The 27558-nt window shown below is 53.3% G+C and overlaps 11 protein-coding genes across 11 annotated transcripts; 5 read left to right on the top strand and 6 right to left on the bottom strand.

Annotated features, from left to right (window-relative positions):
* Positions 1-483: 483 nt before the first annotated feature.
* On the top strand, positions 484-2389 carry V2A60_006191 (alpha/beta hydrolase; the record flags this gene model as incomplete). Its single annotated transcript, XM_083257488.1, has 2 exons — positions 484-1422; positions 1487-2389. 2 exons carry the CDS (start codon positions 484-486, stop codon positions 2387-2389), a joined length of 1842 nt encoding a protein of 613 aa, XP_083113614.1.
* A 1341-nt stretch (positions 2390-3730) lies between these two features.
* V2A60_006190 (Endonuclease/exonuclease/phosphatase) lies at positions 3731-5726 on the top strand (the record flags this gene model as incomplete). Its single annotated transcript, XM_083257487.1, has 4 exons — positions 3731-4032; positions 4095-4471; positions 4525-5339; positions 5391-5726. 4 exons carry the CDS (start codon positions 3731-3733, stop codon positions 5724-5726), a joined length of 1830 nt encoding a protein of 609 aa, XP_083113613.1.
* Positions 5727-5896: 170 nt separating this feature from the next.
* V2A60_006189 (DUF2461 domain-containing protein) lies at positions 5897-7362 on the bottom strand (the record flags this gene model as incomplete). Its single annotated transcript, XM_083257486.1, has 4 exons — positions 5897-6007; positions 6072-6212; positions 6318-6844; positions 6921-7362. The coding sequence occupies 4 exons, from the start codon at positions 7360-7362 to the stop codon at positions 5897-5899; spliced, it is 1221 nt and encodes a 406-aa protein (XP_083113612.1).
* A 935-nt stretch (positions 7363-8297) lies between these two features.
* On the top strand, positions 8298-9248 carry V2A60_006188 (Metallo-dependent phosphatase-like protein; the record flags this gene model as incomplete). The annotated part of the gene is made up of 1 exon (XM_083257485.1): positions 8298-9248. The coding sequence occupies one exon, from the start codon at positions 8298-8300 to the stop codon at positions 9246-9248; it is 951 nt and encodes a 316-aa protein (XP_083113611.1).
* A 544-nt stretch (positions 9249-9792) lies between these two features.
* On the bottom strand, positions 9793-11025 carry V2A60_006187 (uncharacterized protein; the record flags this gene model as incomplete). Its single annotated transcript, XM_083257484.1, has 1 exon — positions 9793-11025. The coding sequence occupies one exon, from the start codon at positions 11023-11025 to the stop codon at positions 9793-9795; it is 1233 nt and encodes a 410-aa protein (XP_083113610.1).
* A 412-nt stretch (positions 11026-11437) lies between these two features.
* V2A60_006186 (Hsp70 family ATPase KAR2) lies at positions 11438-13641 on the bottom strand (the record flags this gene model as incomplete). The annotated part of the gene is made up of 4 exons (XM_083257483.1): positions 11438-12871; positions 12929-13169; positions 13230-13414; positions 13504-13641. The coding sequence occupies 4 exons, from the start codon at positions 13639-13641 to the stop codon at positions 11438-11440; spliced, it is 1998 nt and encodes a 665-aa protein (XP_083113609.1).
* A 762-nt stretch (positions 13642-14403) lies between these two features.
* Positions 14404-15051, bottom strand: V2A60_006185 (uncharacterized protein; the record flags this gene model as incomplete). Its single annotated transcript, XM_083257482.1, has 2 exons — positions 14404-14721; positions 14827-15051. 2 exons carry the CDS (start codon positions 15049-15051, stop codon positions 14404-14406), a joined length of 543 nt encoding a protein of 180 aa, XP_083113608.1.
* Positions 15052-17166: 2115 nt separating this feature from the next.
* V2A60_006184 (P-loop containing nucleoside triphosphate hydrolase protein) lies at positions 17167-19704 on the bottom strand (the record flags this gene model as incomplete). Its single annotated transcript, XM_083257481.1, has 3 exons — positions 17167-18377; positions 18432-18641; positions 19428-19704. The coding sequence occupies 3 exons, from the start codon at positions 19702-19704 to the stop codon at positions 17167-17169; spliced, it is 1698 nt and encodes a 565-aa protein (XP_083113607.1).
* Positions 19705-20208: 504 nt separating this feature from the next.
* On the top strand, positions 20209-22084 carry V2A60_006183 (T-complex protein 1 subunit epsilon; the record flags this gene model as incomplete). The annotated part of the gene is made up of 5 exons (XM_083257480.1): positions 20209-20218; positions 20269-20286; positions 20343-20391; positions 20442-21558; positions 21623-22084. 5 exons carry the CDS (start codon positions 20209-20211, stop codon positions 22082-22084), a joined length of 1656 nt encoding a protein of 551 aa, XP_083113606.1.
* A 679-nt stretch (positions 22085-22763) lies between these two features.
* V2A60_006182 (Zn(II)2Cys6 transcription factor domain-containing protein) lies at positions 22764-24280 on the top strand (the record flags this gene model as incomplete). Its single annotated transcript, XM_083257479.1, has 4 exons — positions 22764-23201; positions 23257-23506; positions 23566-23823; positions 23883-24280. 4 exons carry the CDS (start codon positions 22764-22766, stop codon positions 24278-24280), a joined length of 1344 nt encoding a protein of 447 aa, XP_083113605.1.
* Positions 24281-24407: 127 nt separating this feature from the next.
* V2A60_006181 (RTA1 domain-containing protein) lies at positions 24408-25403 on the bottom strand (the record flags this gene model as incomplete). Its single annotated transcript, XM_083257478.1, has 3 exons — positions 24408-24653; positions 24704-25120; positions 25188-25403. 3 exons carry the CDS (start codon positions 25401-25403, stop codon positions 24408-24410), a joined length of 879 nt encoding a protein of 292 aa, XP_083113604.1.
* Between the last annotated feature and the right edge of the window lie 2155 nt (positions 25404-27558).

Genomic DNA, 27558 nt, shown 5'->3' with positions numbered 1-27558 from the left:
GGAATTACTACCCGCAAAGAAATGTACACTCACTCGGAAATGGATGACTAGTATTTTGTCAGTCAACGCGGTGGTAGAGGAGTTTATCACAGGCCTATAGATCTACGGGAGGGTGCTTCTGGCTTAGACACCTGTGCTGGATCCTGCCAACCGCATCCCTGAACCCTAAATTGGCCAAAAGGCGATTCGCATAAAAAAGTGCCAAATTTTCCCTATTTATAGGATTCGGCCACTTCTAGATCAGCCACAGCCTTGTTGCAAATGTTACTAAATCTCGGACAGTAAACGAATGGCTGCAGATTAATAAATTGTTACCCAGCAACTGCAGCTAGGGCTGTTGTCAGCGGTGTTAGCGCACTTGAACGGATACCGTAGCCGCCATGATTCACCAGAGCCTTTTCTCATCCCTCATTCCTCTTGAGCTTTTGCTCTTCATCATGCGTATTTCGGCATAAATAAGATTTTTGGTGCCAATTGTTAAACATGACGGTTTCAAGAGCTCTTGGGGCTCTGTGCTTCTCAGCCTTCGTCGGCCTTGCTTTCTCAAGAGGCACCACCACCACCACGAGGACCATCAACACCTCCAAAGATCACAAACCAGGCGACTTTGACTGGCAATCCATCACCCCGTCATGGGACCTCGAGTATCATCCCTGCTACGATGATGACTTTCAATGCGCGCGACTCCTCCTTCCGCTTGACTGGCTTGAGCAAGATGCCGCCAAGCAAAAATTACAGTCGGTCGCCATCGCCATCATCAGGCTCCCGGCTGTCGTCCCGCCGCATGACGAGACCTACGGCGGCTCAGTCTTAATCAACCCCGGGGGACCCGGTGATTCCGGCGTCCTGCACATCCTCTACAACGGTGCTTACATTCGCAACATGATGGATACCGAGGGCGAGCGCCACTTTGACATGGTGTCGTTTGACCCGCGCGGGATGGCCAACAGCCTTCCCATAGCCGATTGCTTCGCCAGCGAGGTCGAAAGGACCATGTACGACTGGCAGCAGCTTGGCAAGCCGATTTTCAAGGATGGGGGGGGTTCGAACGCGTCGCTGGCCATGGAGCTTTCCCATGCCGCTGCGCTCAGCATGAAGTGTGCCGCCAGCAAGGGACCCGACGACGTGCTGATGCAAGAGTACATGTCTACCGCATCTGTTGCCCGCGACATGCTACGAATGGTGGATGAATTTGACCGGCTGGAAAGAGATCATGTGGGCTCGACTATTGAAACTGGTGCACAGAAGAAACTGACTGGCGCGCACGGGGGTCAGAAGGGGGGGGCGCCGGTACCGAGGATTCAGTATTACGGCACGTCATACGGCACAGTGCTGGGAAACACATTCATCTCCATGTTCCCAGGCCGTGTCAAGCGCATGATTCTTGATGGCGTTGTGTTTGCGGAAGATTGGATCTCTGGGGTACGTATTTCGCATCCAATTCATGAATGAAGGCATCTAACAATATCGCTTGCCTTTTCCGCAGGACTTCTGCACATTCCTCGCAGACTCTACCGCCTCTATTGACTACTTTTACCAAACGTGCTTCTCGGCAGGCAGCAAAAAGTGCCCCCTCACGAGGGATGCAGACAAGTCCTGGCACGTGGTCAAGAACCGAGTACAAGATCTCATTGCCCACCTCGATGCCAACCCAATCCCTGTCGCGGTAGATGGCCTGGGACCAACCGTGTTGTCGGGAAATGCTGTGACCGGGCGGATGATGGATCCCATCTACGCGCCCATCGATCTGTATCCCGGTCTAGGCAGAACGCTGGCCGCTGCCGTCGAGGGCAACTACACGGCGCTCATTGCAGAAAGCGGCTTCGCGCCCACGGACGGTGACGAGGTATGCAAGAGCAAGGCCGGGGATGCCGCCGCGTACAAGTGGATGGGGCTGGCCAACTCTGCGGTGCGTTGCGGCGACGGCGATGACCTGCGCGACAAGGGCATCGGCCACTGGCGAGAGTACAAGCGCCGCTGCGTGGCCACCTCTCCGGAGATTGGCGCTCTGTGGGCCGACCTGAGCTGCGCCGGCTGGCAGATCCGGCCCAAGGAGCGCTTCGCAGGGCCATTTGGAGCCCCCGAGGCAGACCCAGCGGGCGTTGAGGGCAAGCCGTCGGCACCGGTGCTGTTTCTATCGAGCCGTTTTGATCCCGTCACGCCGCTCGTGTCCGCGAACGAGGCGTCCAAGAAGCACCCCGGGTCGAGGGTTGTTGTTCAGGAGGCGACCGGCCATTGCACGCTGCTTTCTGGGCCGAGCGAGTGCACCCGCAAGGTAACCAGGGCGTACATGCTCTCGGGAGCGATGCCGGAAGGAGGGATATCGTGCAAGGTGGATTGTGTGCCATTCGAGGAGTGTGATCAGCCCAGAGCGAAACTGCCGCGTTAAACCGAGACGCGCAACGTATATAGATCGCTATTTATATGATGCTGGGTGCTGTAATTGGGGCAAGTCGGTAGCCAAAAATCCTCGCGCGGCTTGTGTAGGCTGGCACAGGTAGAGAGAGATGTGGATTTCTGGCTCTGGGTGCTCTTGAAGGTGGCCAACGAATGAATCGTCCGATCACTAATGGCACTTGTGGTCTACCGGCTAGCCCAGCATAGTGGCATATAGCCTTGCTAGGTATCTAGCTCTAGAGCCGTCCGACACTATTTAGAAGCCAGGGGCTGCATTTTCGGATCGTCTATGTAGGGAGATGTGACACCACGGTCAAGCATATACATGAACGATAAGAGAATTGATCACTAGTGGTACCTGTGAGATGGATTTATTCCATCACCTATGTACGCCTTCATTTTCCAGGGAATTTTCAGCCAAGGGTTGACAAGCAGGGGTTCTGGTTAATAAGTTTGCAAAGCACGTGAAGCAATGAACGCATATTACCGGCTGGTTAGCTACCCAGGTCGTTCGACCTAAGCTACAATCATTCAAGTTTGCACTCCACACCAGATCTTTATTAGCAACATTCAGCAGCCCCAATCTGTACTCCCGAGTCCGTACGGACTGGTTGGCTGTAACTAATCAGCCACCTGTCGGGACATAATGAGGTGGCTTCGGTGGGCTCATCCGCTAAAATAAGCATGCTCATCGCCCCCTAGCCAAGTGCCCGACGACGCTTTGTGGCTTTGTGCCTCGCTGATTCTCTTCCCCTCATCGGCAACCCATCGATCGATGCGCCCAACTGTCGACACGAATCAGACGGGATCGACAGGAGAGGCAGACTACCTGCCAATCCTCTGCCCTGGTTGTGGCATCCCGGACTGCATACGCAAACACACTCTCCCCCGGCTGGCTGCGTGGCTTGATCGATCCATTGCAGAAATGTCTTGCCAATAAACTTCATCAATGCAGATGGCTCAGGCCCTGGGCTTTCCCAGCTTTTGCCCCAGCTTGTTCTCTCCACACGCAGTGGGAACGCTGGCCAAGCCCACGTTTTTGGTCCGTCTCGCACCTAAAAACGCCATCAAGACCGAGCCAAGAAATCCCAAGAGGGGCCTTTTTTGTGCAGTGGCCAAACGGCCCGGCCCAATTGCGAGCTGAAAAGGGCATGCTGCAATGGCTTGCTGATATTGGATCCCTCGGTGACGAGAGGGGACGGTTAGGCAGGGTAGCATCGGAGCATACAAATAGCTCGCGGAGTGCGCCGACGCCGCGTCCGTTGCGCTTCTTCCGCACCGAATACACACGCAACATTGGCTCTCTAACCCACGTTGACTTGTCCAATTGACGATGAAACCTGCAGTTTTGGGTCGATTCTTGGGCGCGGTGCTGACCGCGGCCTTCTCGGTCGCTGCCGTCACCATTGCCGAGATCAACGGCAACACGTTCATCTCGCCGTTGAACGGCAAAGATGTCACCAATGTCACCGGCCTCGTCACGGCGTCCAACGAAAACGGCATTTGGCTTCGCTCGTTGCAGCCGGATAATGATGCACGCACCTCGGAAGGACTCTACGTCTTTGGCAAGAGCATCATCAACAGCGTCAAGGTCGGCGACGTCATCTCGTTGAATGGCCGTGTTGAGATGTACAGGTGAGGAGCGGCTATTCAGCAAATACTACATCCCAAGTGCTAATCCGTGAGGGGGCTTGTAGATCCAACAAAAACTATATCCAGCTCATCGAACTCAGCCGTCCTACCAACGTTGTTGTCCGCTCCAGCGGCAACCACGTCAAGCCGCTTGTCATTGCCGTGGACACCCTCTCGCCCCCAACAAAGGATTACTCTAGCCTCGATGTCGGCGGCATCTTTGGCGTGCCGAATGCCGTGAATCTCGTCTCTGGCTCTAACCCGACCCTTGAACCGACTCGGTACGGCCTGGACTTTTGGCAGAGCTTGCTCGGTGAGCTCGTCACCGTCAAGGCCGCCTACCAGACGAGCCGTCCCAACAACTTTGGCGATGTCTGGGTCCGCGGCGAGTGGAACGCGACCGGTGTCAATTCACATGGCGGTATCACCATGCTTGAAGGGGGTATGAGCCGCCATTTTCCCAACTTCGTACCCCCATTTGCTAACTCACACCAGACGCCAACCCCGAGACCATCATCATTGGGTCCCCCCTGGACGGTTCCAAGAATCCCACCAATACCAAGCTTGGCGATTACCTGGGCGACGTGACCGGCGTCGTGTACAATGCCTTTGGCTTCTACCGCCTACTTCCGCTTACCGCCGTCTCCGTCGGCGTCCCGGCCAGCTCCGAGTTTCCCCCCATCGCCTTCAACAGCACCGGCAACTGCAAGGGCATCACCGTGGCGTCGTACAACGCGGAGAACCTGGCTCCCAACTCGACTCATCTGCCTCGTGTCGTCGATCAGATTGTCCACAAGCTCCGCCTCCCCGATCTCATCTTCCTGCAGGAGGTCCAGGACAATTCAGGCCCTACAAATGACGGCGTCACCTCGGCCAGCCTCACACTCAGCACTCTCACTGACGCGTTGCTGGAGGAGTCCGGCGTAGGCTACAACTTCACCGAGGTCGATCCCGTCAACAACCAGGACGGCGGCCAGCCTGGCGGCAACATCCGCCAGGTGTACTTGTACCGCGCCGACGTCCTCGCGCTCCATCAACCCAACCAGGGCGGCAGCACCGACGCCAACGAGGTCCTCGATGGCCCGACGCTCAAGTACAACCCCGGCCGCATCGACCCCAGCAACCCAGCTTATGCAAACAGCCGCAAGCCCCTCGCCGCGCAGTGGAAGACGATCAAGGGCGGCAAGCCTTTCTTTACTGTCAACGTGCACATGGGCAGCAAGGGCGGCTCATCCACGCTCCACGGCGACCAGCGCCCACCGTTGAACAACGGCGTCGACAAGCGCACCAGCCAGAACGAGGCTGCCGCTGTAAGTTTGATGTTTCCTCTCACAGCCACCGGTGGAAGCTAACCAGGCCAGTCTTTCATCGCCGAGATCCTGGCCAAGGACTCCAAAGCGCGCGTCATTGCCGCCGGCGACTTCAACGAGTTTGCGCAGGTCCAGCCCATGCGCGTCTTTGCCGACAAGTCAGGCCTGACCAACATGGACGACATTGTCGGCACCCCGCCCGAGGAGCGCTACAGCTACCTCTTTGACATGAACTGCCAGACCCTTGATCACATGTACGCAAGCGCCGCCCTCGGCAAGAACGCCAAGTTTGAGCACCTTCACCTCAACACCTGGCAGGACTTTGCCGGCCAGGTCAGCGACCACGATCCGAGCATTGCACAGTTCAACGTCTGCGGCTGCTCGTAATGCAGGGTTCTTTATGCTCTCGGAACGTCTCAATGTGATCATGATCTGATGACGCTTTTCTTTTCATCATTCTCCTATTACATGTACATGCTTAAAATTACAAAGTCGTCTTCCGCCCTTAGATCTGACTCGTGTCCACTGATAACAGCGCCAACTTGATAGTGTATCATCTAGCCATCGTTCTCTTCCCCTTCTTCGTCGTTGTCGTCATCGTCATCGCTGTCGCTGTCGCTTTCGTCGAGGCCAGGATCTGGCATGACGATACTATTCAAAAATGTGATCTACAATCCATTAGCTCTTTGTCTATCTCTGCCTCTCTTGTCCCAAGTTACAGGTCCAACTTACATATCCCTCCATGGCACGCACGTACTCGGCGATCTTTTCCTGCGCGTTGTCTTCGCACAGCATATTCTCATCGAGCGGAACACCAATAGTGTAGTTTTTGAGCTTGAGCAGCTCAATGTCGCGATGCGTCGCATCATATCCCTTTGTCACACACGCGCATTATTAGCCGCAATTAGGCATGCGAGAGAGGGATTCAATGGATGGGTCCAATCTTGAGGACATGATTGAACATAAGGAATTGCTCACCATGGGCTTCTTTTTCAGGGCATTCATCTTGTTCTTGCCGACGAACGCCTTAATCACCGCCTCGACGTCGGCGCCCGGCTTGACCTCGGGGAAGAAGACGCGCCGAAGCTCGGCGTCGGCGAAGACGGCCCGCCAGCGCTCCGGGTGGCGGTCGATGCTGCGGCGCAGCTTGTGCACGTGGCCCGCCTCGGGGTGCCAGAGGCCGCCGCCGACGAAGGAGCGCCCGTCTCCGACGAGGGAATCGCCCCCGGAGCGGCGGCCGGCGGCGTCGCGGGTCCGCGGCGGCTCGCAGTGGACGTAGTAGCACGCGTAGGGGCCCTTGCGGCCGGTGCGCGACCACGCGGCGGAGAAGTACGGCTTGTACGGCGTCGGGTCCTTGCTGAAGCGCGTGTCGCGGTAGATGCGGAAGGCGACGTCCTTGCAGGGCAGCTCGGGCACGGTGGCGTCGGTGGCAGCGACCGTCTCCGAGGCGGCGTCGACAAAGGTCTGCCAGTCCTTGAAGGCCCGTCGATACTCGCCGTCATGCGCTGCAGATGATTGTTGATATGCGTTCTTGAACGGTGGCTTTTTGTTTTTTGGCTTTCAATTAAGGGAAAGACTCACATTTTAACCACGGACGTCGGTTGTTGGCTTTGAGATCTCTGAGGAAGAGCATCGTGTTCTTGTGTACTTTATGGTCCTCGTACGGCACGCCGCCTTCCTCTCTCATCTGCTCCAGCGGCACGATTGTGACTTTCATCGGTCTATTCTCATCATCCTCGTCGTCAACTTCATCCTCCTCCTCCTCTGCCCCCTCTGCAAGCTGCGCCTCCACCGTATACTCGTCCTCGTCGCTGTCTTGCTTCTGTTTCCGAGCGGCAGCGGTTGCGCGGCCGTTACTGGATGCCCTGGCCTTCTTCTTCACAGGCATCTCATCTTCGTCGTTGTCCGAACCTTCCCAGTATGAACTCTTCTTCGGCGTGCTGGAAATGCGGCCGGACCGGCGCCGCGAGTTTCCGTTCTCGGCTGTGGCAATATCCTCCGATGCTCGCTTGCGGCCAGGCATTTTCAAAAAGGCGGAATAACAGACAACTAAGAATTAATAATTCCGGGTAGCAGTAGGCGTTCAGTTCGCTCAGTTGTTTACAGATTTTACTTGTTGGCGGCTGCCGTCAGATGTGAAGGGGGTTGGCCGGCGTTCCGCTTTATGTCGTCATACCTGCCAGTTCCATTGACGCGGGCCGAAGTCGCGCCAACTCGCGTTACCTCTCGCGCGTGTGCACGTGACCTCTACCTACCCTACAGCTGTGTTGCAAAAGCATCGGCATTTTTTTTGAAAAGCGTGTTAAAGTCTTTGGGAAAGGAGCTGAATCGAATGGACCTGGCTATGGCTTGATTTTGATTGACACTTCTACGAGATTGGTCAGTGAGAGCATACTGCAGCAGTCTGCCTCGGATCCTGTGCCATTGATCGCTTACTTACGAACGCTGGTGGGCTCACACAAAATTGGAATGACAATTGTTTTGAGCTGCTGAGCGGTAAGCAATTCGCTGAAGATCTATCCGAACAAACATAGCCAAGCTATTATTGATATTTCAGCTCGACAAAATACATCTACTCCTTGGCATGTCCTGTTTTACACGTATGCTGTCAGACCTGATGGCGTCGTCGCCGTAGCAAGTTCGACATTCGCACATCTATTGAACTATTCATTCTATTGCCCTGATCAAACGAATCGCAAGCTTTAGGAACATTCGGTGTTCTAGTGGGTAGTTTTCCTAGATTGTGGCGTCAACAATTGTGCATATCTTGCGTCATTGCACGAGCAACCTTTTTGTGGGAACCTGTGACTGGCTTTCAGCCTTTGGTCTTGCAAAATGGCGTCCGTCGAGGCCCTGTTCCATGACCCCGGCCATAGCGCATCTCTCGTCTGAGTACCTTTGAATGATCTGCCAGAAGCCCGTGGCCTACTATACGTTGGCCTGCATTGGATACTTGTCATGGAGTCAACGAAACCCAAGAGCAAAGTGTTCCCCGTAACGAGATTTGTCGATGCTCTACCGGCGTCTCTCATCCCCCAGCTCGCGCCTCCCGGCCCAGCAAAACGTCTAATATTCATAGGCGACGTGCATGGTATGAGAGCGGCTTTGGAGAGACTGCTAGAAAAGGTCCGATTCGACCGGGAAAAGGGGGACCACCTCGTGTTCGTTGGTGACCTGGTCAATAAAGGCCCCGACAGTCCGGGGGTCATCGATCTGGCGATGGAGCTTGGCGCCAGCGCGGTGCGGGGGAATCACGACAACGCAGTCCTTGACGCTGCAGGGGCAGCAAGACTCAGGAATGGTGAGTGGCTTTCCGAGGCTGCCAGCCAGGCCAACAACACCGTGGAAGCGATGCCCCCGGCCTCGTCATCCGTCGCCCAGGAGCAGGCAGCCAACAGCACTCCGGCTCCTGCTGCCCACAGCGAAGTGACCATCAAGACTGCGTCCGAGCTCTCTGCCAGGCACCTGGAATGGATCGCTGCGCTGCCTCTGATCCTCCGAATAGACCTGCCAGCACACCGCAGCTCATCTCTGGCCAGCATAATCGTCACACACGCCGGGCTCGTCCCGGGGGTGCCTCTTGACCAACAGGATCCCCACGCGGTCATGCACATGCGTAGTATTGTCACAAAGGATGGCGTCTTGGAAGCCGCAGAAGGCGCGGGTGAGGAGAGTTGGGCAGCCGTCTGGGAACGCGCGCAGGAGGAAGTGGAAGAATCACAGAGACGAATGGTGATTTTCGGGCATGACGCGAAGCGGAAGCTCCAGGTGCGCAAATACTCTGTCGGACTCGATTCGGGCTCGGTATATGGCAACCCACTGAGCGCGCTGGTGTTGGATGGGACTGGTGATGACCTGGTGCAGTACATTACGCAAGGCGAGGCCGTTCAGCCGAGCCATGACCTGTGAGCTTCTGATATAAATGTGTCAATGCCCGAAAATGGTGTCATTGCGAGTCGCACGGCAACTGTGGGCAACTGAAGTGCCGTTCGCCCACGGAATAGCTTGGTCCAATGTTATGCTCACGTAAGAGAGACACTGATCCGATCGATGTATAAAATACAAATTTATCAACTGAGACCAAGAGTCTGCTTAGGATCTTCCGGTTGTACCAATGAACATGAATTCGTAATTCTCACGAAGAAGATTGATCTCCTGGATATTAATCTCTTCAATGACCATATTGGTTCCTCAATTCTCAATCGTGGCCGGTACTCTGCTGCTAATCGTCCAAAGTCAGCCGTCGCAACTGTCGCCCACGCACCGACATCTAGCGTCATTGCCATAGCCCTTGTTTCTTTCATAGCGAAGCATGTAAAGATCAATAGCAATCAATCATAAACACAGAAGCGATAGCATTTGAAGGGAGCTCCACTGGCCCGAGACTCGAATACAATTCCTCACGCGCCGAATGCTGGCGCCAATCCGATATCCAACCACTCACTCACCTTTTTCAATCCACCACCGTGGCGGCCGCCTCCGGCCAGTACTTGCGCCAGGCGGACGTGACCTTTGCCTTCCACGTCACGTCCCGGAGCTGCGCCGCGACCCACGCGGTCATCTCCTCGGGCACGACCTCGTCGTCGCGGCCGAGAATCTCCGTCACGGTGGCGCACACGCGGATCGCGCAGCCTATGCGCTCCGCGCTGCCGTCCCCGTGCACCAGCTGCATCTCCTCGGGCAGGTAGACAATCTCCTTGACCTTTTCCAGGCGCTGCCTGTAGTCCATGTTGTGGGCCTCGCCCCGACTGCACATCCGCAGCAGCCGCGACTTGTAGCCGAGCCAGCAGTGGCCCGGTATCTTGGCCAGCTGCGGCGCGATGAGCGTCTCGACCATGCGGAGCCGCTGCCCCGGGTCGATGCCGGTGACGGAGGAGGAGGCGGAGGGCATGCTGGCGCGCGGCAGCCGCGCAACGGTGGCCTCCATGTCCCGCAGCTCCTGCCGGATGGCGGCGCGGCCGGCCTCGAGCGTGTCGGCGGACAGGCCGTCGAGCTTGGCGAGCAGCCACTGCGAGCTCACGACGCTGCCGGGCGTGTCGTACGCGGTCTCCTGGTCGCCGTCACCGGCGTGCTGGCTAAGCTGATGCTCCTGCTCCAGCTGCTCGTTGGGGCTGGGGTCGATTTCCACGGCGTCGTCGGCAGTTGCGCCAGTGTTTTGTCTTGACTCTGCGACGAGCTCGATGTCTTCGGCCTCGGCGGCACCAGTAGTACCTCTGTTTGATTCTCGACTTTCAGCCGCGGCTGTACTGAGACCAGTTTCTTGGTCTTTGCTCTCGTCCTTGTCTGCGTCCCTCGCGGGATTGGGCTCGTCCGTCTTGTCCATAATGTTTTTGCCGGCCGACTCCTTGGGCTTCTTCTCTGACTCGGCATCACAGGCCGTGGCACCATCTTCACTTGAAGGCGCTCTCGTAGCCTCGCTAGCGTTGATCTCAGCAGCGGTTGAATCCGAAGGGATGGGGATTTTTCGAACGACACTTTCCAAGTTCTCCGGAGGACTGATGGTCAGGGACGTTTCAGCTAGCAAGGGCGTGATTTCCAGTGCGGCATTCGTGGACGGAGACGAGACACTGGATCTTATGTTGTTGCTCTGAAGCGCCCTTTGAAGCTTCTCCGAGGACGCCTTGGCCTCGTTGGTGCTCATAGACTTGCCCGTGCGGTGGCTTGTCGCGGGCGAGCTGGCAGGCATTCGCGACTTGCGCCGCTTCCTTGGGGTTTCTCGCTCTGCAGAAGTTGATCGCTTCATAATTAAGAGAGATGAAAAGGTCTCGAGGTGGGAAGAAAGATGGTAGACAAAGAAGAGAAAGAAGAAGAGTGAGGCTTAAGAGAGTGCGTGTGATCATCACCTCTGCTCGCAAACGGCTGCCGCTGCAACAAACGGCACGCATTTCAGACTTGCTATCACATGCGTTTCAAACCTGCACAGCAACGCAACTCTTCGGCTTTTTCAAGTTTTTACTTTTTTTCAGTTCAATTTTGGTATGTGTCTACTTTTACAATACAAGACGCATGTAATTCAAAATTCATGTGCCGTCTTTCACGCCGTAGCCCGAAAACATAAACACCCACTCTAATAATTCATATCCCGATTGTCTATGTGATTACAACTCGTCGTGGAAGTCGGCATCAGCCTCCTCGCCGCCAGGAGCGCCACCCGCGTACATCTTGGAAGTAATGGGGTAAGCGACGTTGGAAAGCTTCTCCTTCTGCTCCTCGAAGTCCTCAGCGGTGGCATCGGCGCCATTCTCGTCGAGCCACTCCTGAGTCTCCTTGACGGCGTCGATGATGGTTTCCTTGTCCTCATCGTCAATCTTGCCGCCAAGACCCTCCTCATCATTGACCTGGTTCTTGAGGCTGAAAGCGTAGTTCTCAAGACCGTTACGGGCCTCGATGCGCTCACGGGTAGCCTTGTCCTCCTCGGCAAACTTCTCAGCCTCGGCAACCATGCGCTCAATCTCCTCAGGAGTAAGGCGACCCTTGTCGTTGGTGATGGTGATGGACTCCTGCTTGCCAGTGCCCTTGTCGTGGGCAGAGACCTTGAGAATACCGTTGGCATCAAGCTCGAAAGAGACCTCAATCTGAGGAACACCACGAGGAGCGGGAGGAATGCCAGTAAGCTCGAACTTGCCAAGAATGTTGTTGTCCTTGGTCATGGAGCGCTCACCCTCGAACACCTGGATCAGAACGACGGGCTGGTTGTCAGCGGCAGTCGAGAAGATCTGGCTCTTGCGAGTGGGGATAGGAGTGTTGCGGGGAATCAGCTTGGTCATGACGCCACCAGTCGTCTCAATACCGAGAGTAAGCGGGTTGACATCCATGAGAACAACGCCGTCAGTTCCCTCCTCGCCAGACAAGACTCCGGCCTGGACGGCCGCTCCGAAAGCCACGGCCTCGTCGGGGTTGATACCCTTGGAAGCCTTCTTGCCGCCAAAGTACTCCTCAATGAGGGACTGGACCTTGGGGATACGGGTGGAGCCACCGACAAGGACAATGTCGTCAATCTCGGACTTCTTAACGTTGGCGTCCTTGAGAACCTGCTCAACAGGCTTGATGGTCTTCTTGAAGAGATCAATGTTGAGCTCCTCGAACTTGGCGCGGGTGAGAGTCTCGGAGAAGTCGTTACCCTCAAAGAAGGCCTCAATCTCGATGCGGGTGCTCATCTGCGAGGACAGAGTGCGCTTGGCCTTTTCAGCCTCACGCTTCAGCTTACCCATGGCCTTAGCGTCCTTGGTAATATCAACGCTGTTCTTCTTGTTGTAGGACTTGGCAAAGTAGTTGATAACACGCTGGTCAAAGTCCTCACCACCAAGATGGGTGTCACCAGCGGTGGCAAGAACCTCGAAGACACCATCGTCGATGGACAGGAGAGAGACATCAAAGGTACCACCACCGAGATCGTAGACGATGATCTGGCGCTCACCGTCGGTCTTGTCCAGGCCGTAAGCGATAGCGGCGGCGGTGGGTTCGTTGACGATTCGGAGAACGTTGAGACCGGCAATAATACCAGCATCCTTGGTGGCCTGACGCTGGTTGTCCTGTGGGTGGAGTTAGCAGACTGTGTCGATTGGACAAGTTGGCGGTGAGACACGTACATTGAAGTAGGCGGGGACGGTGACGACGGCGTGAGTAACCTTCTTTCCGAGGTAAGACTCAGCGACCTCCTTCATCTTGCCAAGGATCATGGCAGACACCTCCTCGGGAGTGAACTGCTTCTTCTGGCCATTGACCTCGACCTGGACGTTGGGCTTGCCATCCTTGGACACAACCTTGTAGGGGAAGTGCTTCATATCGGACTGGACATCCTTCTCGCTGAACTTGCGGCCGATAAGACGCCTACGGGGTAGTTAGCAACTGGGTCAAGTTGATGAGAATTGCTGAATAGGATGTGCTTACTTGACATCGAAAATGGTGTTGTAGGGGTTGGAAGCGGCCTGGTTCTTGGCGGAATCACCAACCAGACGCTCATCATCGGTAAAGGCGACGTAGGAAGGAGTGATACGGTTACCCTGGTCGTTGACGAGAATTTCGACCTTGCCACCCTGCATCACACCGACGCAAGAGTAGGTAGTACCCAGATCCTGGGAGCTGTCAGCTATGGGTTCCCAGATTGACCACCATTGCTTCATGTCGCGAGCTGGTGGACGCGGGAGCACGGCAGGCTACTTACAATACCGATGACAGTGCCGTATTCATGGTCGGCAACCTCGGCATTGACCGTCTGAACGAAAGCGAGGGGCGCAAATAGGAGGGCGATCCAAGCCAGGAGTCCGAGGCCTAGGGCCATCGAGCTACGAGAGCGAGTCATTGTGGAAAATGTGAGCTTCACTCTTGTGTGAAGATTGAGTAGAAAAAAAAGAACAAAAAAAAAAGTCCAGACAATACAATTTCCCGATCCTCGAGGTGGGAGCTTCACTCTGAATTGAATTGTTGGTGATGGTGATGGAGATGGAGATTGGAAATGGGAAGAAAGAAGGTGAGCGCGGGCTGACTTTATGAGCGCTTGTCCCAAAAAAAATGTCGAGGTGTCCAGATGGCACAAAAAGGCCAGATTGCACCTGTAAGGTACCAGAAAGCGCTAGGCAGTGGACGCGCCAGGGAGTTGACCCCACGTGACAGGGGTTGCTTGTGGAGTATTGGTCAGTTTTGAGGGTTCATCTCGCACTGTGCCGCGCTTGTCCTACAACTTGACACCTGTTATTCCAGCCCGTAGACCGACGCCTTGTAGTCCGTATATCATGCGCATTAAATCAATCGTGTATGCTTGGACTGAGCAACCATTTGCACCGCATAAAGCATTGATGGAGTACCAATAAGAATGGCGAAGAAAAAAAAACTCCGGTTCCAACAGTGCTTTGATCAAACCATAACGTTCATGTGCAACAGACGCTGGGAATGGCTATGGTGCATTGTTTGGAACGAATTGCATATATATGAATGTCGCTAATTCATTCCATGTGTGGAAAGTAAGTTACATGAGGGCTGTATAATATATACAGTCGAATATCCAAACGACCAGGCCGTCAGCCGCCAAGTGACCGTGAGCCCAACCGCCTCAGGAATTTACTCTTTAACCCTGAAACTCGTCCTGAATGTTGCCCCAGATTTGGCGTCCAACATTTTCTCTGTAGTGGCGGTTGTTGTCGCCTCCAACGTTTCCGGGATTCTGGTACTCGCATACGACGTGGTACCAGTCGCGACACTGAGCCCAGCCGCAGCCCATCCTGTTGGTGTCCTTCCAGACGAGCTGGGTGAAGTGACCTGTGTTCTGGCCGGGGCCGCCGTTGGCAAAGTCAAAGGCGGCGCGCTCGCGGCCAAAAACATTCACCCAGGCGGCCGAGGAGCTCCATATGGTACTGAAGGCAATGTTTTCACCATGGGGACCGCCCTGCGCAAAGTCATTTATTGTCAGCACCACGAAGCGACACAAAGGGGAGGTGAAACACAGCGTCTACGCCGCATGCCTGTAGGAATTGGCGTTGGCTCATCGTACCGAGTGATTCCGGACACAGGTCCTGGCATGGTTGCTAGCGTAGTCAGCCAGGCCGTGATCCCACGACACGTCGTTGGCCCCGTGCTGCGAGCGGTACCAGTTCGTCGCCTCGAGCATCTTGTTGTTGAAGTCATCGTGGTCGCGAGCCTCGAGTGGAGCAGCGGAGATGGTGCCAAGAACGGCGAGGGCCAGAACGGCACCGTTACCAATTGCGTTGGCGAACATTGAAGATGAATGTATATACGAAAGTAGAATATGTAATTATTATGTATTTAGCTGTCAAGACTCGAATACAAGATGGTTTTTATCTTTTGAGGGCATCGCTTTTATATTTGTTTGTTTATTCGTCATGACAGCGACTTACACCCTCTACCAGAGGAATGGTGTGGTGGAGTTCCTTCCAACTGCGGCTAAGTGATTCAAATTCTCTTATACATTCTGCACTGCAGTACGGCTCCTAAATTCTATTTGGATGAGATGACCGGATCAGGCTGAAAAATACAAAATAGGTGATGGCTACATGCGACTGGCCATTGAGGCAATCTTGCCGTGGCCCTCCAAAGGTGTTTGCTTGATGTGATGAGGATGCATGTACCTTAACCGGTCACAATCCTTCCAGCTATGAGGAGCGACACAGAACCTGCGACGTTATTCCGTGGGCAACTGTTTTCGCGCTCGAGAGCTGCTGTTGAAGCTTCGTTGTCCTTGGTCCGGATATGTGCCTCAGCCGTTGCTGTTGCACCCTTAGCGTCTACGTAGAGCACGTCACCATGAACTTTGGCAAACTTTCTATACATTGGCGCGATATAGCTGTAATTCAAATGTCAAGTTACTCCATTTCCTTCCTATTGTACCAGCTTTCGTTTGAAGGGCGCATTGCCGGCCGTGGAGTTGGCTACAAGGGTGAGATTCGGCTGGCAAGCTGAATCAGTTCGTCTATTCCTGCCGAGCAGGTTTCGGATCCTACGTTCGTAACTTTGAGCATCGCCGGTAGTATTATCGACTCAAACGCTCTAGTCGCGACATTGGGGTGGCAGGCGTCCGTAGAATTGCGTCTAGAGGCACCAAATTCTCAGCTAAAAGCAATCTAAACTCTCACTACAAATGGTAGCCAAGAGTGCGATTGGGAGAAATCTCATCCGAGGTACAGATCGAGTGACATTCTTTCAGTAAAACAGGAGCTGCGAACAACAAATCCAATCACAATACTTCCGGGCATGTTGCCCTGCAACGCGTTTCCGAGCTCGATCCTGCATTGCATCTAGGCGTGCAAGACTTGCCGGTGAGGCGTGCGCGATTTATGGTACGATTCAAAGGTCTGGCAGTATGGAGTAGAGATTTCACAAATGACGTTTTCGACAGCGAACGAAAATCTTGTCGTAAAGTAGAGTCTAAATCCAAGTTTGCCTTTGATCCTACAAAACCCCCCCATCCGTACTGTGCCCGTACAGTGCCAGCCCCTGGTCTAGCCTCCCACCGCAGCTCCACCGCTAGGCCAATTGCCTCATCGCCCGCCACCATCGTGGCAATCTACCCTTGGCCACCGACTCGTTCCATGTGCTTCTGTGCCTTCAAAGTGACTCATGGCATGATTCACCGCAGTGCTTTGTAATTTGCCTTGTCACACACAGTTGAAGTCGTTGTCATCTACTTTATCTATGCAGCTTGGTTTGGATGCAGAGGCCAGATCTGCCGGTCCTTTTAGAACCCTGGAAGCTTGGCCTCGCTAGTCGGCTGCTACCCCAACCAGCTAAACCCAAACCGTGTTCCGAAGCTGCTGGCTTCTTTGGCTCGTCACACTCTGGGAACCCAAGCCACCAATGGCAGAGGCCACCTGGTAACAACTCAAGTGGACAGGCTTGTATGTCGGCAGGCACGCGACGCCGGGTTACATACGGCACGTTGCACGACCACGCCGCCGCCACTATGGCTCTGAGGCTACCAAACCGAATTTGTTGTTGATTTCTCTACTGGTTGTCGGCGGATGAGTGCTTGTCGTACCTTCCAGCTAAGCATTTTTTGTGTGGCACTGCCTTGAGCCGTGACAGGAGCAAGATCCGGGCACAAGGACTACTGTGCGTGTTCATCTCGAATTGCTGGATTGACCGGGCGCTTATTGTTTCAGCCCTACACCGACGGTAGGTGTTACCTGCAGCCGCAAGAATGATTGCTACCTTCTAAGAAGAGCAAATACAAAGACTCCTTTGGACGGCATGTGCTTAGCTACATGGCGGGATAGATGTGCTCCGAACAACTCTTTCTGCCGCTCCAGATATCCAGTCTTGTTAGGAACAGGCCAGGATGACGATAGTCTAGATATTTCTCATTGTCTCATCAAGTCTATTCTAGCAGGCCGGCGGCAATAGTCTCACCACTAGCTCTGATGACCACTCTCTGGCCGGCTTCCAATGGAACCTTCTCGCTAAGCTTGATCACCACTCTAGCGACTCCGCCAGGCTGAATTACCTTGGGCTTCTTCTTGATGACCTCCCCGGTGGCCTTGTCCAACGAGGCAGAAATGCTTTGAATTTGACCAGGAGCATGAAGACGGCCGCGATGAAGATCTACGGGCATAGGCATCAAGTGCTCAAACGCCATGGCCTTCATAGTAAAGGTATCGCTGCAAGGAATGGGACTCGCTGCGAGGCATAGAATGTCACCAGCGCGGATGTGGATAGGATCAATATCGGTAAGCGCGATGCTGACGTTTTGCCCGGCAACAGCCCAATCCTGGGCGTCCTTATCAACCATGATGGACTTAATGTAGGCCATCTCTCCGCTGGGCTGCACCACGAGCGAGTCACCTATCTGGATGGTTCCCGAATCAACGCGACCAGCGAGAGTTGTTGTACCCTGCTGCACAGAGCGGAAAATTTCTGAAATAGCCATGCGGAAGGGCTTCTTTAGTGCACGAACTGTTGTTGGTTCGGAACGCTCCAGTGCCTCGAGCAAAGTCCCATCTTGGTACCAAGAGGCCGCGGGCGCAGTGATTTTCTTGACGATGTTCTCACCATCCAATCCAGAGATGGGGACAAAGTCGACATTTTTGTCTTGAAAGCCTAGTCCCGTCAGGAAGCCCGTAACCTCTTGAGTAATGTCTTCGAATCGGTCTTTTGACCATCCAACCATATCCAGCTTGTTGACGGCCACAATGACCCGCTGCAGACCAAGGCTCCGCAAAAGCAGAATATGCTCTCGAGTTTGGCCCTTGAGCCCCTTCTCGTAGGCACCAATATTAGCATCAATGACAAGGATAGCAAAGTCAGCCTGGCTCGCGCCAGCAATCATATTAGGCACAAAATCGCGGTGGCCAGGTGCGTCGAGAATGGTGTACTTGGTCTGATCGGTTTCGAAATAGTTGGTCGCAATATCGATAGTGACACCCCGTTCGCGCTCTTCACTCCGCTGATCCATGACCCAGGCCAAAGCAAACGACTGCTTGCCACTCTTCTCGGCTTGTCTCTTGTATTTGTCGACGGTTCTTTGGTCAACATACTTCAAGTCTACAAGCAGACGGCCCATTAATGTGCTCTTGCCAGCGTCGACATGACCTACAGAGGATGTTAACAGTTTCCTATTCTCGACCAAAAAATTGCTCAACCTACCAACGACCACAAAGCTAGTCGTCTTTTTTGCCCCGCTCTTCTCGAATTCTTTGACAACGTCCAATCCCTTCGTTTTTGGTGGCGGCACGTCACTGATTTTCAACCCGGTAACCTTTTTCGCGACATCATCCGTCTTGTCATCAGCCTTTGCCGCGCCATCGGCCTTTTTCTTAGGTGCAGCTTTGGGGGTTGGCGTGACCTTTTTACCGGCTGAAAAGACATTAGAATTAGCCCTTTATTTTGCCCTCGCAAAGTTCGAACCTTTCGCCTGCGCTGCGAACACGATGTCGTCTGGACTGGGCTCAGAGAATGCAGACGCAAGGTATGTCGGTGACGATGCGTATGTCATCGCAAAGACATCTTGTTTCTGTTTCTGACCTCCCCCCGGAGCAGACCCAATGAGAGTTTGGGCAAATGCAGACGGCGTTGGGCGCTGGCCAAAGATATTGGCTTGGGCTTCCATGCCGTGCATTGGTTCTTCCGTAGCTTTTTGTGATGGAGTATCTGGTATGATTGAAGGTTCTGGTCCGAAATGATTCCCTTTTCGCGTCGGTACTGGTGCAGATGATACTGACGTAGGCGGTGTGTATGTCTTTCCAGCAGACTGTTGAGAGGATATTGACAGATCTTGTAGTCCTTTCTCGGCTTGGAGTTCTTTTTGTTGCTCCTTCTTCTGTTCTGTTCTCTTCTTTCTAGCAGCAGCTAGAGCCTGAAGCTTGGACACTTTGGGCGCACCATCGCTACCGCCTAGTAAGCCCCCACGCGGTGTGCAAGGAGCAATGAAGGTAGTATGTTGGTCGGTAGGTGTTTTGAGCCATGGCATATCTGCGAAATACGCCTCCACAGGGAGTCTTACAGGCTCCAAAACGGGGAACCCTAATCTCAGAAAAGAACCTTGCCCATGATATGCTCCATCTCCGCTCCCTCGTAGGTCTGCTCCAGACGCGCCACGGAATGCCGTACCTGGCGAAGAAGAGAAATACGACAAAAACGTACCTTCGAGTGCCGCCTTCTTAGGGGTGGGCTTCGGGGCGGGAGAAATAAATGTCTTTTGTAGGTAGGCCACCGACTTTTCAACATCGTAGTAATAGTGCCAAAGAGCTTCCTGTATTTGCACCAGAGATACCTTGCTTGCGTCTTCCCCAAGCGCCTTTTTCACATCTTCGGTGCCGACGGCCATAGCAGCCTTATCATCAGGACTCAAAGCATCCTCCTCCTCTTCATAGTCATCCTCATTGGGATCATAAAAATCGTCGTCTTCAAATGAGGTCATGTTGCGGTATGATGTCACAGTGTCGGTGGAACGAGGAGAGCTGCAATAGGACTAATGGCGACTGAAACGCGCAGATGCGAGTGCAAGTGTGAACAGAAGAATATAGATATATGTGATACCGTAAAAGATGAAAGGGCGATGATCCTGCGGCGGCCGACGTTGGAAATTAATGTATGTCACGGTTCGAGGTTGCAGCCTGGCCAGAGCTCCTAACTTTTTGGAGGGGCAGAGCCTGGCGTCCCGCCACTGGCGCGGGGCACACGCCACCAAGGCACCGCCCAGCGAGGGGTTGTGCCGACAATGTAGCGGAATTTTAATTTCGCCGTGCCCCGCCGCCTGTAGGCGGCAGCAAGCCCCCCGAAAGATTCGAAAATTACGGATTCGCGTGGAACAGCTTAGAGCTATACTCAACTGCCAACCCTTGGTACATATTTTGGCTGTTCCAAGGACTTTTCAACTCCATTCTACCAGCAAAAGTCGTCGCAAAGACGATCTACCGCCAAAATGTCGTTGAGTAAGTTTGACCACAACCTGCACACACAGCCCTGAAGCTAACCCACACAGATCTGGATATGAACAACGGTGAGAGCCACCACCGCCATTTGCGCGCCTGATGGGAATGCTAACTTGGCCCGTAGCTACGATGCTGAAGGATGAGCAGGGCCGGCCTTTCATCGTCGTCAGAGAGTAGGTCGCTCCTAGCCACATATTGATCCGCATTGCTAACTTGCGCTCAGCCAGGGGAGAAAGAAGCGCCAGTACGGCAACGAGGCTGTCAAATCCCACATTCTCGCCGCCCGAACCGTAGCCAACATCGTCAAGACATCTCTTGGTCCCCGTGGCCTCGACAAGATTCTCATTTCTCCCGATGGCGATATTACAATCACAAACGACGGCGCGACGATCATGCAACAAATGGAAATCAGCAACCACGTGGCGAAGCTGCTAGTCGAGCTCTCCAAATCGCAGGATGAAGAAATTGGCGATGGCACTACCGGTGTAGTTGTTTTGGCCGGTGCTCTGCTGGAGCAGGCTGCCGACCTCATCGACAAAGGCATTCATCCTATCCGCATTGCCGATGGCTACGACCAGGCTTGCGACATTGCGGTTGCCGAACTTGACAATATCTCCGATACGATTGAATTCACAAAAGACGAGACCGCCAACCTGGTCAAGGTTGCTCGTACTAGTCTGGGCAGCAAGATTGTGTCCAAGGCTCACGACCAGTTCGCCAACATTGCTGTCGATGCGGTTCTCTCGGTTGCTGACCTGGAGCGCAAGGACGTCGACTTTGAGCTAATCAAGGTGGATGGTAAAGTCGGCGGTTCTCTTGAAGACTCCCTTCTCGTCAAAGGTGTCATCATCGACAAGGACTTCTCTCATCCTCAGATGCCCGCTGAAGTCAAGGATGCCAAAATTGCCATTCTCACCTGCGCTTTCGAGCCTCCCAAGCCCAAGACCAAGCACCATCTTGACATTACGAGCGTGGAGGAGTTCAAAAAGCTCCAGAACTACGAAAAGGACAAATTCATTGAAATGATCCAACAAATAAAAGATACGGGCGCTAATCTCGCCATTTGCCAGTGGGGCTTCGATGACGAAGCCAACCACCTGCTTCTACAGAACAAGCTCCCCGCCGTCCGTTGGGTCGGCGGCCCAGAGATGGAGCTCATTGCTATTGCTACAAACGGACGCATCGTTCCACGATTCGAAGACCTCAAGGCCGAGAAGCTGGGCCATGCGGGTATTGTTCGCCAAATGACTTTCGGCACGACGCGAGAGAAGATGCTGGTCATCGAGGAGTGCGCCAACACAAGAGCTGTCACCGTCTTTGTGCGTGGAAGCAACAAGATGGTAAGTTGAACACCACCTGGAGAGACAGGATGCCTATAATGCAATAAGGCTGACCAATTTCAAGCTCATCGACGAGGCTAAGCGATCACTACATGACGCTCTTTGCGTTGTGCGCAACCTGGTCAGGGATAATCGTGTCGTATACGGTGGCGGTGCTGCCGAAATTGCCTGCTCCCTGGCTGTTGAGGATGCTGCTGGCAAGACTGCTGGTCTGGAGCAGTACGCGATGCGCGCATTCTCCGAGGCTCTTGATGCAGTCCCTATGGCCCTGGCCGAGAATAGTGGCCTTAACCCCATCTCGACTCTGGCCGAGATCAAGAGCCAGCAGGTCAAGGCTGGCCCTGGAAGCCGCGGCAAGCTTGGTGTAGACTGCATGAGTCGAGGAAGCAACGACATGAAGGAGGCTTTCGTGATTGATCCTTTGATCGGCAAGAAGCAGCAGCTGCAGCTGGCCACACAATTGTGCCGCATGGTGCTGAAGGTCAATAATGTCATCATCGCCGGCTCGGAAGACAACGAATGGTAAAGGGAACCATGATCGGAAATTACAAAAAGAAAGGCTAGACGGGAATATACCACGGAAAAAGTAAATAGTGGGTTAGAGTTATTCTTGTCTTTTAATCAATGACAAGTCTTTTCCTGAACCCGACCGGTTCCTGTGTGGCTGTGCAAGTAGATGGAACCTAGCGCCCTCACATAGCGCGGGCTTCGGTGCAATTCGTGGGGCAGGGTAACGATCCGGCTCTGGAGCATTACGAATATCGTCTGAGCGGAAAGCCCTAAATTCCTTGCATAGATCCACGTTGTTGCTTTTTTTGACAACCAGGCTGAAATTGGTGCCATCCAGGGCCGTTGTCAACGCTCTCGTTTCATAAGGCTGCGTCATCATCCCAAATGGCCTGGCCCTCGCCCAATGAGATACCCGCAATCCCTGTACCAGCTCAGCCGCACCGCTGTCCACTTTGAGCTTAAGTCGCATGAGGGGCTCTTTCTAGAAGTGTTAACTACCATCCCATCCAACCTACAATCTATCGTGAAGTTCTCTTGAGACGAGCTGTGCGAGTCCGGTAACTACTATCAGCACATTTCTCCTACCTCTCTGGCCGGCGCGTTGGAGCACGACTGATGAAACCCGGCATCTTGACACGTCGCAATCTCTAGCCGCCACAGCTTCGAACCTCGTAAACTCGGCTTAGCTTTCGGCCATGGCCGGCGATACAGACATGTCCGACTCGGGAAGTCCAGAAACACCTTCGTCTTCTTCCGGCTGCTCCGACATCGTGACGCGCGCGAAGCGGCGTCCTATTCCGCGCAAAGGTCATACCAAGTCACGAGGAGGATGTGCCAACTGCAAGAAGCGCAAAGTTAAGTGCGATGAGGTCACGCCGGCCTGCGGCGCGTGTCGCCGCCTCGGCTATGACTGCCTCTACTTTGAGAATAAGCTTCAGGTCAGGGCCCGGCGAGAAGAGCCGTTGAAGGCGCTCATAATCAGTCAAACGCCAGCAAAGACACTCAGCTGTGACCCGTCATGGTTCACACTGGATGACATGCGCTTCTTTCAGCACTTTATATTTTCCGCATACCCGTCGCTACCGCTGGACGGGTGGGAAATCTGGCGAGAGGTCTCGCAGATGGCCCATCAGGTGCGCAGAAGCATAATTTGGTAAACCGGATACTGAGTCTAACTGGACCGTACAGTACGACTTTCTGCTTCACGCAATGCTCGGCCTTGGTGCATCCCACCTCTCGATCATTACTCCAAACTCATACAACCAAGCGGCCCTGAAGCATCGCATCACTGCGTTGGAAGGATTCAAAAAGTTCATCTCAACCGCTGGTCAATCAAGAGAGCATGCGGATGCAGCCTTTGCGACAGCTCTCGTTCTGACTTTCCAAGCCACGCAAATGAGAGACGGGCTCAACGACTTTTTAACTATGATCCGTGGCTGTACGCTCTCTTTTGCTGTTGGGCCTTGTTTATATTGTCATTAACTGACTGTCATTTAGGCAACCTCATAGGTACTCACGCCATGGGGCAGTACTCATTGTCACGATTCCGGACATTCGAAAAGGAACTATATCTGCGAAAACTGACGGAGGTGGTGCCCCTCGACAGACCGATACCATTCTTCGACGCAGAGGCAATCAGAGGGTTTATGGGGAGTCTTGAAAACCTCGGTCCTCTATGCCGCAGCATCGAGGAGTTGCAATATTTGTCCATTATGCGAAGCATTGCTACCCAGGCCCTACAGAGCCCCGTGAGCGGTAAGTACTCGAGCTGCATGTCATTTGCCATTCACACAGGATTCTGATATTGTGTTTAGCATACTATGAACATACACGCATCTATGACGTATTGTGCGATATTGATGCTGAGCAATTCCCCGCTTTCATCGATGAATCAAACTACACAGGGCGTCTCCTTATTATGCACATGATTGTGCTCGATTATGTGATGGGTACTACGATCCTTCAGGAGCGACGACAGGCGGCGCCAACTCTGGTGCCCAAAAACGTGTACGATTATATCAAGATGATGCTCTTGACATGGACTCAGCGAATACAAGAAAAGCTGCCAAAGGAATACAAACCGTATGGCCTGTGGCCTGTTACATTCACTCGCCAATGCATTGATGACGGAGAGATGAAGTTGCTCGACAGTAGCGGCGATACGGTGAAACTTGTTGGGGAAACGTTGCGGGAATTGGTCCTGGATACTTGAAGCCAAAAAAGAAGCCTGTATTATATAGCGATTTCAAATTTATATTTCATGAGAAAATCGTTCTACTTGTTTTATCGGACATTGTTTTTGCGACTACAGTATGCTCAATCACCACCTTCAGTGGCGCCTAGACCATTTGGTCGCGTGAGGGATTGGTGCTTGCAGTCATCTCGACAGAGGGCTGTTTCCTTGCTCTAGCCTTGTTGGACAGCAACGCGTTGCGTGGGAGATATTGAGAGGGGTGCCAGACGCAGAAGGCTCCTATGGCAAAAGCCATGGGGATGGTCTCGAATACCCAGAAAAGCCACTCGTTGCGGAAAGCGTAACCTTGTATACCTTCTGCAAATTCGCAGACTCGATAAATGCAACGAATCTATTGCCCAGTCAGTCTCGCCTCAGGGACAAAAGGTTCTTTCAGCTTACCATGATTGCAATGCTGGAAATATAGACTGCACGAACGACCTTGCGCCAACCAACAGGTGCTTCAGGTAAAGCACACCGATTGGCCAAGAAATGAAAGCGACCGAACACGGCAAGGAAGAGTCCAAAAGCAAGAAGCTGTAGTAGTAGGCCGCCAATCAAGGTATATCTGCCAACCTTTTCTTTGGGCCCTGTCCAATTACCCGAGCTGGCAATGGCCGACCCATTGCCCTGAACGAGGAAGGAGACGATATCAAACGATACGAAAATTGGCGTGAGGAGGCGGCCGGCAATACCGAGGATACGATGGCGGGAAGGCGGAAGGACGTTCAGGATCAGGCGGCTGATGAGAAGGTAATTGCCCGCTGCGATGAATACGGGAGCGAGGACGGTCAATGTGAGTGTCAATATGTATGGAACCTAAGACGTTGATGTTAACACTCTAAGTGTTTTGAGAAATAGAACCGTGTTTCTTCTGTTCACGTACGAGAACTGTTTGGTTTTTCGCCGAGTAGACACGGCACACGTAACCCGCGACTTCAATCGCGGCCCCGACTACCACAGCAGAAAAGAACCACGCGCGGTGTTTCACCCAAGTGGTGTAAGCTGTAGCGGCAAACAAGATACAGTAGACGACACATCCGACAACAGCTAGAGGGAAAGAGGGATTGTATACCCAGATGGAGGTGTCATCGTCGGCCATGTTGGAGGTGGATGCTGCTTGGTCGATTGAGAATGAGAACAAGAAACGATGGAATATATAGAAGTAGTGATGAGTCTAATGTAAAGCAGCTCTGTAATCCGCAGACAATACTTATATACTAGACAACTCGTACCAGTCGGATTTAGCCCAAGGCCAACAGCTACACGCTGACGCAACACCTTGGCCATATCCAGCCGCTTCGAGACTGGACCTGGCTTCTGACAAAGTTTATTAAACTCATTTTATTCAGTGCCCTGAAACCCCGCTGCGATCCGAGATTTACGCTGCAGGACAGTCGGGGCGGCACCTAGGGGCTGAGATGTCGTTTTCCTATTTCGATGTCGTTTTCCTATTTAGGAAAACGACTAAAGGATACGCTAGGTTTAGAATCCGACAGATGCGGAATCACCAGTGAGCACTGGCATAGCAGTGGAACGCAGGCAGTTTATGAATAATTTTTAACTTGATGGCCAGGTACTGGTTAGATTTTTAATTTTCAGCTGCCTGAATCATTCACGATGCATCCTGCTTCTGGAGAGCTAGCGTTGATTGTCTTGTCAAGTAGCGGGTCAGAGCTCGAGAGCTTGTGGAGGTGAACGACTACTCAGCCACAGCAGAGGCACGGACGATAACGAAGCCCTTTTTTTTTCAAAATGGGGAAGATGACTTATCTTCGGGTTTGGATTGAACCGTGGCGATATGCAACGAGCTGTATAAGGCTACGCAGCCTTACCCATCTTACATGCATTACAAGAGACGGCGAAACACAACGACTGTCGATGGATTGCCATGCAACCTTTCCAGTGGTGCAAGACTGAGCAACTGGGTGTGTAAGGCTGACAAGGCTGCATCCCGTTCGGCCACTTCAGCCTATCGTATTATCTCCTTGACGAAGAAATACCAGCCCGCATTCTGCAGCTTACTCGAAAGACAACGACGCTTGGGGGAAAGCACATTTGGTGAAATTGGGCAGCTCGTACAAAAAGGAAGAAGGATTCTTACTCATCCGAGTATCTCTGTGCTACCTTGGCCACACAAAGGGTTCGTGGTGACGCGCAGACAAAAGACTTGCCAGTGTTCGTGACGATGCGGCGGCGTCTTGCGACCAGGTTGCTGCCGGGCCGATCAACAGTGTAGATGGCAGCTGAGAATGATGTGTACAGTCCATGGGCGTTTCAAAAGTAGAGGCTCGCTACCAGTACTGCTCAGCTGGCCCGTCGGGGCCCATGCAGATAAAACGGACAGGTTGGTGTGGCGTGAGACGTTGTGACGCCGGCCCCCATCCCATGGCGTGGGCATGTGTTGGGAAGGGACTTTCACCGCTTATTATTCTTGATGACACGAAGAATGCTAAGCACTGATCTGCTCTCAGTGCGATGCATCGGCCGTGTATGTAACTAGCGGTTATTGCCCTGCACGCAATGGCCATGCCTCGTCATGAATCTCTGTAACATGGGCTCTCCCGAGAGTTTGACTGCTCACTCTTGCTCTTTTTATTTTTCCTCTCTTTTATTTTTTTTGCAAAGAAACGATATAAAAAAGAACCAACTTGGACTGAGAATTTTCATGGTCGGTGAGTCTTGTCCGGGCGAGTTCCCCGTCAAGGCATGTCTTAGACAACATCGGAGGCTATCAGCCGCTACATGGAGCGGAGACTTTTGTTTTGAAATAAAACCATACTAAATATTCAATGAAGAATTGAATAAAAAAACTTTATTGTTTTATTTATTCTATATTCTTTTTCTTTTTCTTTTTTTCTTTTAATATACTAAGCATATATGCAGCCTCATGCTGTGGCGGAAAGGGGAATCAGCGGCGGCGGGGGCGGTGTGCAGGCAAAGGGGAACAACAAGCTTAGCCTGCATATAGTCGCAGGTCATCTGCCCGACATTTGCTGAGTTGGCATACCACCTTGACGCTGCTCGGAGGCTTTGTTATGCGTTTGCAGGTCACGCTGTTTTTAGCCCCGACGCTCATTCGCCGCTCGATATATGTGTTTTTTTCTTCTATCTCTCTCTCTCTCTCTCTCCCCGTGTGGGCGGATTCTGGGGAAAGTAGTTTGTACCGGGGGAGGGAGGGGGGCATAGCCAGGAGTGCTGCTTTTACGGACGTCATGTCATGACTCCTGGTATCGGGACAACGTCCTCTGAGCCTG

The sequence above is a fragment of the Cordyceps javanica genome, chromosome 4 (assembly GCF_051103115.1).
Source record: "Cordyceps javanica chromosome 4, complete sequence".
Lineage (NCBI taxonomy): Eukaryota > Fungi > Ascomycota > Sordariomycetes > Hypocreales > Cordycipitaceae > Cordyceps > Cordyceps javanica.
This window is presented reverse-complemented; position numbering and strand designations above follow the sequence as displayed.